At 56.9% G+C, this 13430-nt stretch overlaps 1 protein-coding gene, 1 long non-coding RNA gene and 3 other non-coding genes across 5 annotated transcripts in view; 1 reads left to right on the forward strand and 4 right to left on the reverse strand.

Moving 5' to 3' along the window:
- HES7 (hes family bHLH transcription factor 7) overlaps positions 1-2761 on the reverse strand; it is a 5280-nt gene extending 2519 nt beyond the window's left edge. Inside the window, exons 1-4 of the mRNA XM_029928804.1 lie at positions 2318-2761; positions 1275-1370; positions 550-637; positions 9-212 (exon numbers count right to left, since the gene is read on the reverse strand). Coding sequence (XP_029784664.1) covers positions 9-212; positions 550-637; positions 1275-1370; positions 2318-2359 — 430 coding nt within the window. The 5' untranslated portion in view covers positions 2360-2761. The remainder of the gene's footprint in view (positions 1-8; positions 213-549; positions 638-1274; positions 1371-2317) is intronic.
- Positions 2762-2765: 4 nt separating this feature from the next.
- On the reverse strand, positions 2766-3995 carry LOC115282503. Its single transcript, XR_003904674.1, has 3 exons — positions 3782-3995; positions 3324-3390; positions 2766-2884 (listed from the first exon to the last, which is right to left on the reverse strand). It is a non-coding gene; the product is annotated as an uncharacterized LOC115282503 (long non-coding RNA).
- Positions 3996-4028: 33 nt separating this feature from the next.
- On the forward strand, positions 4029-4099 carry TRNAG-GCC. Its single transcript has one exon. It is a non-coding gene; the product is annotated as a tRNA-Gly (tRNA).
- Positions 4100-12501: 8402 nt separating this feature from the next.
- On the reverse strand, positions 12502-12583 carry TRNAS-CGA. Its single transcript has one exon. It is a non-coding gene; the product is annotated as a tRNA-Ser (tRNA).
- A 445-nt stretch (positions 12584-13028) lies between these two features.
- On the reverse strand, positions 13029-13102 carry TRNAT-AGU. The gene has a single exon. It is a non-coding gene; the product is annotated as a tRNA-Thr (tRNA).
- Positions 13103-13430: the final 328 nt, after the last annotated feature.

Raw genomic sequence — 13430 nt, forward strand, 5'->3', positions numbered from 1 at the left:
CAGTGGGCGCGGCGCGTGGGGCCTCGCATCTAGCGGCTCCGGCCGGGGCGGCTTGGGGCGCAGATAGACGTGCAGCGCGGAGAAGAGCTGGGCGCGGGCGGCCGGGCTGGCGTCGTGCGCGAAGGCTGCCAGACGGAGCAGGCACTCGCGGAAGCCGGACAGGTAGCAGCTGGCGAGCGCCTCGGCGTCCTGGGCTGGGGACCGGAGAACCCCTGGAGCCGCGGCGGCGGGTGCGGCCGGCGGGAGGACGGGCGGGAGGGCGGGCAGGGCAGGGCAGGGACCCGGCAAGGGTGAGGGAAGGGGCGGGGCGCAGAGATACCGAAGCCCGACAGACGCACAGAGACAGGTGGCCAGAAGGACGGACAGAGAGAGAAAAATGAGAGACACAGAGACAGACACGCGCGGGTGTTATTAACCTCGCCTCGGAGCAGAGCCTACCACTCCCCAAGCCCACCGTCCATCGCAGGGTCCGCCCCAGCTTCCCCGGCCCCGGGCCTCCGGGAATCCCCCCTCCCGCCCTCCGCTGCCCCCCCGCCCCCCGCGCTGTACCCGGGGGCTCCACCCGGCTTCGCTCCCTCAAGTAGCCCACGGCGAACTCCAGTATCTCTGCTTTCTCCAGCTTCGGGTTGCGGAGGTTCTACAGACGGGAGGGGGAGGGCGCAAAGACAGAAAGGGGTGGGGAGAGAGGGGGAAGTGGCAGGGGGAAGAAGGGAGGGGGGAGGCGGGAGCTAGGGGTGCCCCCGATCGCGTTTGCGCGCTGCTCACGGAGCGCGCGACGGAATGCGGAGTGGAGATGACGAGGAATGGCCCTGGGACATCTTGAGCCTAAGGTGTCCGACCCGAGGGGTGAGACCCACCCAGGGCCTGAGGAGCGGGTGCAAACAACAAACCCCAGGGGCTGAAACTAACCAGCCCGCAGGCTGTTTGGAGCGGGTGCGGGGCGGGGGGGGGGGGGGGGGGGGGGGGGGGGGGGGGGGGGGGGGAGGAGGGAGAATTTACAGACCCAGAGATGGAAAACGGACCCACCCTGGGAGTGAAATTTACAGATCCGGGTGTGAAACTTACAGACCCGAGGGCTGGTCATGCAGAGCGCGTTCTGAGAGCGAGAAAGGGGGTCTGGGATGGGACTCGAAGGGCGGGGCTCGGGTCGGGATGCCTTGGGGCCGGGGTCGCCAGCGCAGCACGTGTCCCCGCCCCAGTGGGAAGCCCTGGGACGCGAAGAGCGGATGCCTGGGGTGGGGGTGGGGGTGTCTGGGAATGGCAGAAAGACTGACCTGGTCCCGGGTCTGCTCCAGCAGCAGCAGCCTCAGCTCTTCTAGGCTGCGGTTGATGCGGTCCCGGCGCCGCTTCTCCACAAGCGGCTTCAGCATCTGCGACCGGCAGGAAAGGGAGAGCGGGCCGACCGGACCGAGACTCAGCGCGACCCGCCGGCGTTCGGGTCCCGCCGCTGGGGCAGTCCCGCCCCCACCCCTTCCCCTAGACCCCAACGGGAGCCTAGGGCCAGGCCCCGTCGGACCACTCTCCGCTCCCCCTCCCAAGCCCCTAGGGTGAATTTCTGTAGCTCGCCTCCTCTCTCTCCCGGGTCTTCTGCATTCTCCTCTCAGTCTTGTCCTCCCTCCTCCCCTCTCTGTGTCTCTCCTCCATCTCTTTTCTCTCTACGTCTCCGTCTCGTGCAGTCTCTGTCTCAGTGGAGAACTTTGGGGGGGGGCCCTCTTAGCGCCCAGACACGTGACCGCAAGGTGCCGGGCTCTGAGTTGGCGGCCCTGAATGTAAAAAGGGAGATACCCAGGGCGAGCGCTCCTCCTCTTCTCCCGCTAACCCGTCTATGCAGTCACCTTCTCCACTGGTTCTAAAATCTCCCTCCCGAGACCAGGTCTCTGGAACCAACGCCGTCCCGCCCTTCTCTGTAAGGGCTGCACTGGGTCAGCTCTGGCTCCGAGCGCGCGTGCGGACCAAGTACTGCCCCCCCCCCCCCGCCCCGCTTTCTGTTTCCACCCACTTCCCCTTAGCCTGAACTCCCCTTGTTTATTCCACTCGAATTCCGGCCCCCTCCCACGCCTTGCAAGCCGCAAGGTACCAAATCCCATCACCCAAATCGAAGACCGGTACGTCTGCCGCCCCACGCAGCTCCTGCTCTGACCCTATTCCCGTCTTCATGCTTTGTCGCGTCCTTCCCAACTCCTGGCTCCTTGGGTCCCCCGCGCACCTCTCTCCCTTGCAACTCTGCGTCTCCAGCCTCTTCCCTCACCCAGGGTCTCAAGGACGCGGCCCCCTGACCGGACCAGGGATCTCTGCTCCCTCCCCTCCCACCTCTCACCTTGGGGCCGTCCCTATTCTCGGCTCGATCCCGAGTGACCATCGCTCCTCCGGACCCTGGTGTGGACCGAGCCCGAGTCGGCCTTGCACCTTATATCCCGCAGGCTCCTGAGTTGGGGGGTGGGGTGGGGGTTGGAGCCGGACCCGCCCCCTTCGGCACCCTCATCCCCCTCCGCGAGGCCTAGAGCACGAGGCTCCCGGAAAGGGGAGGAGCGCAAGGGGGGAGGGGAAAGAGTGAAACTGACCTAGGAGTGTGGGAAATTGAGGGGCCAAGGCAGCATCGGCTGGTTTAAGGACCATAAGGCTGTATAATGAGGCGGGACCCAGCTGAAGGGCCAGGTGATTGAGGGGAGAGGGGGTTGAAGCGATTTGGGGACAGGACTCAGGAATGAAGTTCATAGTTCCCCTCCTCCACCACCAATCGAGGCTTTCTTGGGAGCTCTCTGTTCCCCCACCGACCCTGAAAAATAAAGTTCCGCACCCCTCAACCCCCAGACTGGGTCTTATACACCTTCACCCCAAATTCGCCTCCTGCTGGTGGATCTGTCCGATTCTCCTGGAGCTCTGCCTGGAGGGGAAAGAGACGCGCTGCTTTCCCTAAGGGAATCTTACTCGATTCCCCCCACACTGCGCGCCCCGATCTAGGCCTGGAGGGCCAATAGTGAAATTCGTACTAAAGACCCGTTAAAAGAGAATGTGTTACCAAGCACCTATTACAAAGGCAGAGCGAAGTAGGAGCTGGGGAAAGGGTCATACGGACCGATGGCTGGACTGGGGAGGAGGGGGACCCTGGAGGAAGAGGAAGCAAGGCTTTGAGTAGACGGTGGAGACGCCTATCCACTTAGAAGTATTGGATTCAAAACTAATTGTGGGAGAGGCCAGGACAGGGACACAAGGGGTGCTCGTGCTGCTTGCTCCCGGCCCCCCATGGGGATAGGGTAGCAGGGAGCTGGCTGGGTTTTTTTTTAAGAGACTAGAAAGAGACACAAAAAGGAATCAATACTCACCTCAAATCAAGAACATGACTCTCTGCAGAATGATGCGTGAACACTCGGAGGCTTCAGGATAAAGTGTCTGGGAAGAAAAAAATCCGAGATTTAACGGGACAACCAGACCGCCCCGGACAAGGACACGCAAAGGCAAGATTGCAGAACGGTTGGAAGATAAGCTGTGTTGTCAGAGGCGGATGAGGCCTTCCGAGCGGTCCCGAGGTCTCTCCACACATTGAGTTGTGGGTCCCCCCCCCCTTTTTTTCTTTTTCTCCCCCCGCCCCGCAGCCTGCCTTCCGAAAGCCCGAACCCAGGGAGACACAGACCCTGGGGAGGGCGCTCCCATTTGGGATCAGGGCCGCCAGCACATCCCACCTCCCCCTACCTGGGCCAAATGGGAGCGCAGATGTGTGGCTCCCGGCAGCCCCCGTCGCCCCCCTCCTTGGGAACCTGCGCTCGGGCTGAGTTTTTCTCACCTGCACGCGAGGCTCGGGGGCCCCGGGTTGTTCGCACCCGGGTGTGGGGCCGCCCCTGGCCATATGGGGCGACTTTATGGCCCGGCGGCCGGATCCGGGCGGGAGGAAGGATGGCCTGGCGCTCCACCCACGTCAGCTATTCCCCGCGGCTCCTTCGCTGAGCTCCGCGGTCCACACCTTCTTCCGACCACAACGGCCTCAACCTCTCAGGAGTTCAGGTAGCACCGTTATGACACGGATACCGTCTGCATTGGTGGTTCAGTGGTAGACTTCTCGCCTGCCACGCGGGAGGCCCGGGTTCGATTCCCGGCCAATGCACTGTCTGGTTTCCTTTTCCCCGCCCCAAGACAGGGTGAAATCTGAGAAGCGTCTGTATTTAACACTCCTAACAGATATTAAATCTCAACTTTTTTACCCTAAAGTAGCTTGAGGCTCTGGATGGAGATCTGATTCCCAAAGTCCTCCCACTGCCGTCCTCCCAGCCCGGGAGTCCTGGGCCTTCCACACCCCTCCCTCAGCCCCCGGCCCCGCACCTCCGCAGGCGTGACCCTGAGAAAGGACACGCCGCTCGGATCCCCGCCCCGGGGGTCCCCCCACCCTCCGCGGAGGAGGGGCGAGGCCTTCACCCCCTATGCGCCCTAAATCCCGGGCTCTTCCGACCATTTCTCTTCCCCGCTCCCTCTATTTTCTGTTCTCCCTGAACCGCGCTTTCTTTTCTAAGTCCGTGGGTCCCGGTCTTCCTGGTATCGCGATCTTTCTGCGCCCCCGCGGTCCCCTCGGCGTCTGTCTCGGTGTCTCTCGCGCTCTTGCCAGGTGCCTTGGCAACGTCCGTGCGCCCTCTCTCGGTCTCCAGCCGCCTCCGTGCGTCTCTAGCTCCGGGTCTCCCCGGCCCCCGCTCTTCTTTGGCGCGCCTGGGTCTCTGATCTCTCGTCTCTCCGGGTCTCTGTCGCCTCCCGGCACTCTGCGCTCCCACGCTCCTGCCGGCCCCTGGGAAGCTTGCTCACACCCCGCCGCCACCTCCCGGCCCGCCCCTTCCCGGCTCCTTTGATCCCGCACGCGTCGGGCCGGCAGGCGGCCGGGAGTCCCCCGCCAGCTGCCGCGGCCACTTGTGAGCAGAGAGGAGGTGGGAGGGGAGGGGGCGGGGGTGGTGGCCCGGGCCTCGGCTGGCCGCGCTGCTGCCCGCTGGCCTCCCTCCGCGCCGCTACCCGGGCTCCTGCGGGCCCGGGCCTTTGGTTCGCTGAGTCTGGGTGTTTCTTAGGAGCTCGCTCTGGGCCTGGGTCTCCGCCTCCGGTTTCGGCCTCCTGTCTTTCAGCCTGCCTCCGCTGCGCGGTTCCCGCGTCTGGACTGCGCCGGGGACCGGGGACGCTCACTTCTCTACTCGCAGGCGCGAGCCTGGCTCCCGGAAGGAAACTGTACAATCTGGGCATCTGCACATCTGTGCGCCAGCCTCCCTGCCGCTCACTCGGTCGATATTTATGGAGTGGGTCCTGTGGGCCAAGTATGGTTAGGGCCCTCCTGAAGCTACATCTTGTGGGCAGCGGAGCACGGAAAATAACTAAGAAAGCAGAAAATAAAATATCGGATGGTTATGAGGTCGAAGGCGGGGGTTGGGGGGCGTACAACTGGACGTGGCAATGGCTTGAGAGGGAAGAGGTGCTTTCCTCTGGGTGATCAGAAACCGCTGCGAGGAAGAGGTGGTAATTAAGGCCATTGAGAAAGAGGCGAAAAGAAACTGCAGGCGAAAAGAAATGGCAGGTGCAAAGGTTCTGAGGCAGGAATGGAATTTGCAGGTGGCCCCCAGAGAAAGAGGGCCAGGGCCCCTGGGCCAGAGAATTTGGAGTGCTTCAGAGGTAAAAATGGAGAGGCAGGGGAGGGGGCATCTGGGTGGATCAGGTGGGAGTCTGACTTTGGCTCAGGTCATGATCTTGCCATTCTCCAGTTCAAGCCCTACATTGGGCTCTGTGCTGACAATTCAGAGCCTGGAGCCCTCCCCTGCTGATGCTCTGTCTCTCCATTTAAAAGAAAAAAAAAATTGGGGAGGCAGGCATGGCCCACCACACAGGGCTTTGGATTTCATTTTTAAGTGCAAGGGGAGGCTTTTCATCAGGAAAGCCTTGTTTGCTGACATCTGTTTTTTTCTAATGTTTTTATTTATTTTTAATACAGAGAGAGACAGAGCATGAGAGGGGAAGGGGCAGAGAGAGAAAGAGACAGAACCAGAAGCAGGCTCCAGGCTAGCTGTCAGCACAGAGCCCAATGTGGGGCTCGAACCCACGAACGTGAGATCTGACCTGAGCCGAGGCCGGAGGCTTAACCAGCTAAGCCACCCAGGCGCCCCAGCACCCCTGATATCTGTTTTAAAATGACCGCTTTGGCTGCTCCGGGAAATTGGGAGCGGGGAGGACCTTTGGGTGGCTGGAGCGAACTCCTAGGCCAGCCGTGGTGGCGGCTTGTAGGAGGTGCTGGCCGGGGAGAGAGAAGTGAGTGGGCCACTTCTCGGATTTGGGCTTCAGTCACAGGGTGGATGGAGGTGCCTCTTCCGGAAATGAGATACTCGGGGCGGTGGGGCTGTGGGGAAAGTTCGGTTAGTTGAGATCCCCTTAGACATCCCAGTGGAAATCACAGGTGGGCCGGGGTATATAAAGTTGGGGGTCAGAGATGGAAGGTAAATATGGGGGCGTCGCTGGGAGAGAGGCGGCTTGGAGGCTCTCACCCAGTGAGAGAGTGTGGAGAGAGAAGAGAGGGGCTGAGGAGGGAGCCCGGGGCACCCCAACAATCAGAGGCTGAGGAGGAAGACTCGGCAAAGAAATCTAGAGGGGCCTGGTAGCTGGGAAGGGGCCCAGTGTCGCTGGGACAGAGTCCGGGAAACGAGGAAGAGAGGGCTTGTGAAGAAGGGCCCCCGCCCTAGCTAAGCTGCTGGGAGGTCAGATGAGGAGAGCGAAGTAAGCATCAGTTTAGCATCTCGGATGTCACAGGTGACCTGGAGGGAGGCGGGTGTCTGTACACGGTCTCACTCGGGTTGATGGAGGAAGGGGACTGAATCAGGCACACAGACTGCGGTGTAGACTTCTCCGTCAAGTTCTGCTGTGAATAGTGAGTGGAACTGGGGTGTGGCTTGTAGGGGCCCAGGTGATCCAGGGGCTGCTGGGAGGTCGGGGGAGGAAGGAGGGTCTGGGTGGGGGAGGGGGGCCAGTAGACTCCAGTACCAGGTAGAAAAATCAGCCTCCTTTGGTAGGGGAGACTCCTCACCTTACGGAGATGAGGGGAAACAGGGCCATCAGGTGGGGTGCAGGAAGGATGACACGGGTGACCCTGGCTTCTCTCCTTTCCTCAAAGAAACACGAGTCAGTCTCCCTGCTAGAAGGGAGAGAGCTCAGGGGGCTTGAGGGGAAAGGGGGTGTGAAACGTTCATTTTGGAGAGCAGGCAAAACCTTATAGGCCAGCACAGTTGGATGTCTAGGCAGATTGAGAGTCCATTTGAGATGTGGGATCAAAAGTTTCAAGTTCAGGGACGCCTGGGTGGCTCAGTGGGTTTAGTATCGGACTTCGGCTCAGGTCATGATCTCACGGTTTGTGGGTTCGAGCCTGGCGTCGGGCTCTGTGCTGACAGTTCAGAGACTGGAGCCTGTCTTTGGATTCTGTGTCTTCCTCTCTCTCTGACCCTCCTCTGTTCATGCTGTCTCTTTCTCTCTCAAAAATAAATAAAGACATTAAAAATAGAAAATCAAAACTTTCAAGTCCAGAGGCCAGTTTCACCATGAAGCAAAGTGTATGCTTCAGGCACCCCCAACTTCCACAGGCTCCTGGGAGGGCCCTAGTCATATATTCACCTGGCCATATGCTCCTGTGACATTTGCAAAAGTAAGATATTTTATCTGTAAACGGTAAAGACCGTTCTGTTTCCTCTCTGGTAGCCTCTGGCACGTTGGAGTGGCGTGTGGCCAATTTGGGGTTCCAGGTATGGCTGGGATCAGTCAGCGGGGCCACCCTGGTGTGGGAAAGGCTTCCAGAAGCCACCGTCATCACCTGTGTCCGTCATGGCACTTCGTGCTACAAAGGCCCAAAACCACAAATCACATGCGATCAGAATGTGTCCAGTGGCTCTTGTCATTCTAAGTACGTGGCTGGTAGACGAGAAGCAAGATTTGAAAAAGAGCCAGTAGCTCATCTGTGGAAGTGTTAACAGAGACATACAAGCAGTTCGTGAATATGAGTAAGTTGTTTTTCTAGACTTTGTGATGCGTGGCATCCGTCGGCGTTTTCAATTTGTAAGTGCCTGTGATCTCGTTTCGCTCTAAATAGTGACATGTCCCCATGTATTCTTTTCTTTACATTTTTTTAATGCTTTATTTTTGAGACAGAGAGCGGGGAGGCACAGAGAGAGAGAGAGGGGACACAGAATCCGAAGCAGGCTCCAGGCTGTGAGCTGTCAGCACAGAGCCTGACGCGGGGCTCGAACGCACAAATTGGGAGATCATGACCTGAGCCGAAGTTGGACGCTTAACCGACTGAGCCCCCAGGTGCCCTGTATTCTTTTTTTTTTTTTTTAAGCCTCTCTCCAGAATTTGGCAGTCTTCAGGCTCCCCAAACCAGAGTCCAGTTGGCATGACCACACGACTTTCTCTGGCCGCTGCTCCTGCACAGATTATGTGACTGTGAGGCCACCCTCCAGGCGGATGCCCAGCGTTTGTGGGAGTATGGGGTGGGGGTGGGGTCTGTGGTCAGCGTGGGCCTGGGTGCGTGTCCCCATACATGGTGTGTGCCTGGGTATCTGGGCCTCCAGCCTCTTCCTTCCCTCCATCTCAACAGTGGGCCTCATCTGGGCTTGGGGGAGGGGACCTCGTGTCCCACACGCGCTGGGCCCCCAGGGAGGCGGGAGGCGGGGCAGGGAACTGTGACAGCACAGCTGGTGGAGTGTCCTGGCTTCCCCTCCCCCTCTGAGATGTCCTTCCCCCCCCTACACACTGGGCTCCAAGACTCAGCTCCTCCCTCTTTGTTCTTCAAAGGGGAAGCTGGCTTCCTGGGACCCCCTGGGTCCTGGGTAGGGGGAGTTCCTGAAGGGTTGGGTCCTGGGGGGTTGGGGGTTGGGAAGTAGGAGGACCAGGCCCCTGGGCCAAGGGAAGAATCAGGATAGAAGTCCCCAAATAGTCCAAAACAAGACAAGATCATCCTTTTTTTCCCTTATGGGGACAAATGTTCTTGCAGGGGGACTGAACCAACGAACATTGTGTAAAATGGATTTGTCCGACGGTGGTAAGTGCTCTGGAGAAAAGTGAAGCAAGGGGGTGGCGAGTGGAAACTGTACTTTCAGAGAAAGACTCATTGAGAAGGTGAAATTTTAAGAGGTCAGAGTAAAACTACTGGGATGCCTCTGGGAAGGGCGTGCCAGGCAGAGACCAGCTGGCAGGAGAGCCGAGAGGGAAAACACGCCTGGCCTGGCCTGGCCCAGGAACAGAGCACAGCCCCGGGCCGGCGAAGGGCCCAGCAAGGAGCTGAGATCCAAGAGAGAAACGGGGGCTGATCAGCTAGGACCTTCTAGGCCATTGCCTAGCCTCGGTCAGGAATCCCCCATTCCTGAGTGAGATCAGAAGCCTTTGGAGGGCTTCCTTCTCCACCCTGCTTTTTTTGTTTTGTTCTGTTTCTATCACTTTTAATTCTTATTAATGTCAAACCTCCACAAAAGCGCGTTGATTGTTTACATTTGCTCCATTTGCTTTGTCCTTCCTTTCCAAATATAGAATGGATAGAAAATAGTGGAAAGCACCTACTTGGGTGTGTGGATGGCTCAGTCGGTTGTGGGTCTAGCTCTTGGTTTGACTCAGGTCATTATCTCACTGTTCATGGGTTTGAGCCCCAAGTCAGGCTCAGTACTTGGGATTCATTTTCTCTCTCTCTCTCTCTCCCTCTGCCCCTCCTCCACTCATGCTGTCTCTCTCTTTAAACCTAAAAAAAAAAAAAAAAAAAAAAAAAAATATTTGTTTTCTGAACCCTTTGGAAGTACACTGGAGACATTAGGCCCTTTTGCCCTCAGTTACCGGGCATATCTTTCCCAAGAACAAGGACATTCATAACATAATAGTTATCAGTATCAGGATATTAAAATTAATATTATACCATTATTTAATCCCCAGTCCGTATTCAAATTTCCTCAAGTGTTTCAATGATGTCCTTTATAGCTTTTTTGGTTCCCATCCAAGATCCAGGATCACACGGTTGCATTTAGTTACTAGATCTCTTCCATGTCGTTTAATCTAGAAGAATCTGTTGTTAATCTTCACAGTGTTGAAGAGTCCAGCATTATATCGGAGCTTGTCCTTCCGTTTGGTGTGTCGAATGTCTCTTCATGGTTAGAATCGAGTCACTCGGATTATGTATTTGGGGTGGGAACATCACAGAGGCCACGGCGTGTCCTCCTCAGTCTTCCGAATCACATCAGAAGACACATATCAGCTTGTCTCAATAGTGAGACACTGACTCTGATCGCTCAGTTGGATGGCACTGGCCACATCTGCCACTGTAAAGTTATCATCTCCCCCCTCCCTGAATAGTAATTAATATGTACTTTGTGAGAAGACCCTTTGAGACTCTGCTACTTACAGCCACCACTCCAGTAATCACTGATGATTTCTAACTCCAGCACTACATCTGTATTTATTAGTTGGCAGTTGACTATAAAAAGAGCTTTCCCCTTCCTTCCCATTTTATTTCTTTTTACTGATAGGAACTTTGGAGTCTCACTTGATTCAATGAATCATAGTCCATCACAATCATACTATATTTTACCAGATTTAGCCAATGGGAGCTCCATGAACTGTAACCCTGAGCTGTTGGGTCTTTTTTTTGAGCATTTCTTTACTTTCCTGTGTAGCAAGATGTTCCAAGATCACCTTATCATTCCTTCACCTAGAACCAGCCTTTTTTCCTAGGAGCCCTGGATCGTTCTAGTGGAGAGGGGTATTTAGTAACCAAGATCTCGTCACTTGGTGTGTTTATTGCTACTTGTGTGTCTTTCCTTCTAGGCGCTCTCAGTGGAAAGAACTAGGAGGTATATGTACGTTTATATGTTGTGCATACATTTTTTTAAATGTTTTATTTATTTTTGATACAGAGACAGAGCATGAGAGGGGCAGGGGCAGAGAGAGAAGGAGACACAGAACCAGAAGCAGGCTCCAGGCTCTGAGCTAGCGGTCAGCACAGAGCCTGACGCGGGGCTCGAACCCACCACCGTGAGATCTGACCTGAGCCGAAGTCAGAGGCTTAACCGACTGAGCCACCCAGGCGCCCCCATACATTTCTTTCTGTATCTACACACATTAAAAGCCATATGGATTCATCTCCATACCCCATTGGAAGCTTTCAAAGAGAGGAAGGACAGAATCTGATGTATGTTTTAAAAGAATCACTATGCCCGGTGAGCTCAGAGGAAACCGTAAAGGAACAAGAGCTGAAGCAAAGAAATAATTTAGGGGCAATTGTAACAATCTAGGTGAGACATGTGGGGGAGCTTGGACCAGGGCTTTGTGGTGATGTTTTGACAAGCAGTCAGGTGCTTTTTAAAAATCTGTTTTAAATAAGAAATTGCTGACTGATTTGATGTGGAGTGTGTGTGTGAGAAAGAGAATCGGGGGTGACCCTAAGTCTTTTAAAACCCTGACCAGCTGAAGAAATGAAATTTTCCTTTACTGAGCTACAAAGTATAGTGAAGTTCATTTGGGGGAGGTCAGGAATGGGTTTGGCCATCTTGTTTGTGATTCCCTGTTAGATATCCAAGCAGAAAGGATAAGTAGATAATATATATGCATCTGTCATTCGGGAAGAGTTCTGGAGCTGGAGATGAACATTTTGGATGTATTAATGTATTATTGAGTGATATTTAAAGAGTGAGGATAGAGAAGAGCTTGGAAAACCGAGCCAGTGGGAACACTCGACATTCGACGATCCCGAAGGTGTTGACCCACCCGGGGAGTCTGTGCATGAGCTGTTAATGATGCAGAAGAAATATCAGAGGGGCTAGGGTGTCCCAGAGGGCAGCGGAGAAAGTAAGCATCTGTGTCAACTGCTGCCAAGAAGCAATCAATGCGTTTAGCAATGCGATGATCACTTGGTAACCTTAACAGGAGCATCTTGGGTGAATGGGATGGGCGGGCACTTGATTAGAGGGGGTTCCAGAGAGAATGGGGAGACGGAATGGGGGGAGCGTGGGTGTATGGTAACATGGTTTGCGGGAGGGGGGAACAGAGACGCGGGGGGGTAGCTGAGGGGGGGGGGGGTGGTGCGGTGTCAGCGAAACTGTCGTCCTAGGGGGGCGCACTAGCGGGAAGGATGAGCACGCGAGCACTGGCGGAGGTGGGGACATATCTTCTGAATGCCCTATTTTCTCGTTGAGACTGAGAGGAAGGTCGAGGGAGGATGAAGGGCCTCGCGGAGTGGGGCTGAGAGGAGAGAGGCGCAATCTCGGAAGAGACAGGCAGGAGGATGGGTAAGAGAAGCGGAACGCGCCGGAGGAACAGCACCGAGCAGCCTGCTGGGCTCGGTGACGGGAGGAACCTCGGATCGGCGGTTCAGGGACAAGTTGCCGCGAGGGGGCGCTCGCGGGCTGGTCGCGGGTGGCTGAGTCCCGGAGAATAAAGGCTGGATCTTACCCCCGACAAGGGGGAGGTAGAAAAACTAAGGGCTTTTTCCCCTCGGAAGGCAAGAATACTGACTCCCAAAAGTACGCACGCTGTGAGCAGGATTCGAACCTGCGCGGGGAGACCCCATTGGATTTCGAGTCCAACGCCTTAACCACTCGGCCATCACAGCCGCGTGCGGCTTGGGGCCCGCGCCACTATAGCTGCCTATCAACGGCCCCGCCTCCCGCCGGCCCCGCCCCTCCGTTTACAGACGTCTGTGCGCGTGCGCCTCCCCGCGGCCGCACGGGCCGCACCTCCCTTCCAGCAGCCAGACGCCCAGCTGTAGCCGCGGTTCTCGCGTTCGCCATCCTACCCCAAGCCTCAGGGCGGCCCCAACAAAATGAGCCAGAACCCGAACCCAAGCCCAGGGTGCCGAGCTCTCCAACGCACGGGATGCCCGCGTCACCTTGCTTCCTGAAAGCGAACTGGAGATCAGCCACTAAAAGTGCGCTGGAGCGGAAGCTCAAGGTGGGAACCCCTTGGTAAGAATAAGAATCTCTCGAAAGGCGAGACCCTTTGGGAAGGTTGGAATCGCGTTGCCTTTGAAGCAATAATGTACCGCCTCCCGCGGACACAGGCACCGCTGGGATTCGAACCCAGGATCTCCTGTTTACTAGACAGGCGCTTTAACCAGCTAAGCCACGGCGCCGGCGGCAAGCTGCCTACGTCTGGAGATAGATGAACTTCTCCAAAGAGTCAGTGCGCGAGAAATATCAGAGAAAAGATCGATGCGGATTCCCCGCGACCCCCCGAGTTAACTCTCTCCCTGCTCCTTCTTTCTCCCACACCCTGGGGTCCCAGCTTGAGCATGGTTGGGCACGTGCCTTCCCGTCCCTTGACCACTGAGACCAGGCCGTCTCCCGTGTGGCGGCCCGCGAGGCAGGCCTCCCTCTCCGTCGGGCACCTGTCTGCCCTGGAGCTCGCTCCAACCTTAGGCGCCAGCTGCCTCTCCTCTCCCGCCCACGACCACCCCAGCT

This window comes from Suricata suricatta, chromosome 17 (genome assembly GCF_006229205.1).
Source record: "Suricata suricatta isolate VVHF042 chromosome 17, meerkat_22Aug2017_6uvM2_HiC, whole genome shotgun sequence".
Classification (NCBI taxonomy): domain Eukaryota; kingdom Metazoa; phylum Chordata; class Mammalia; order Carnivora; family Herpestidae; genus Suricata; species Suricata suricatta.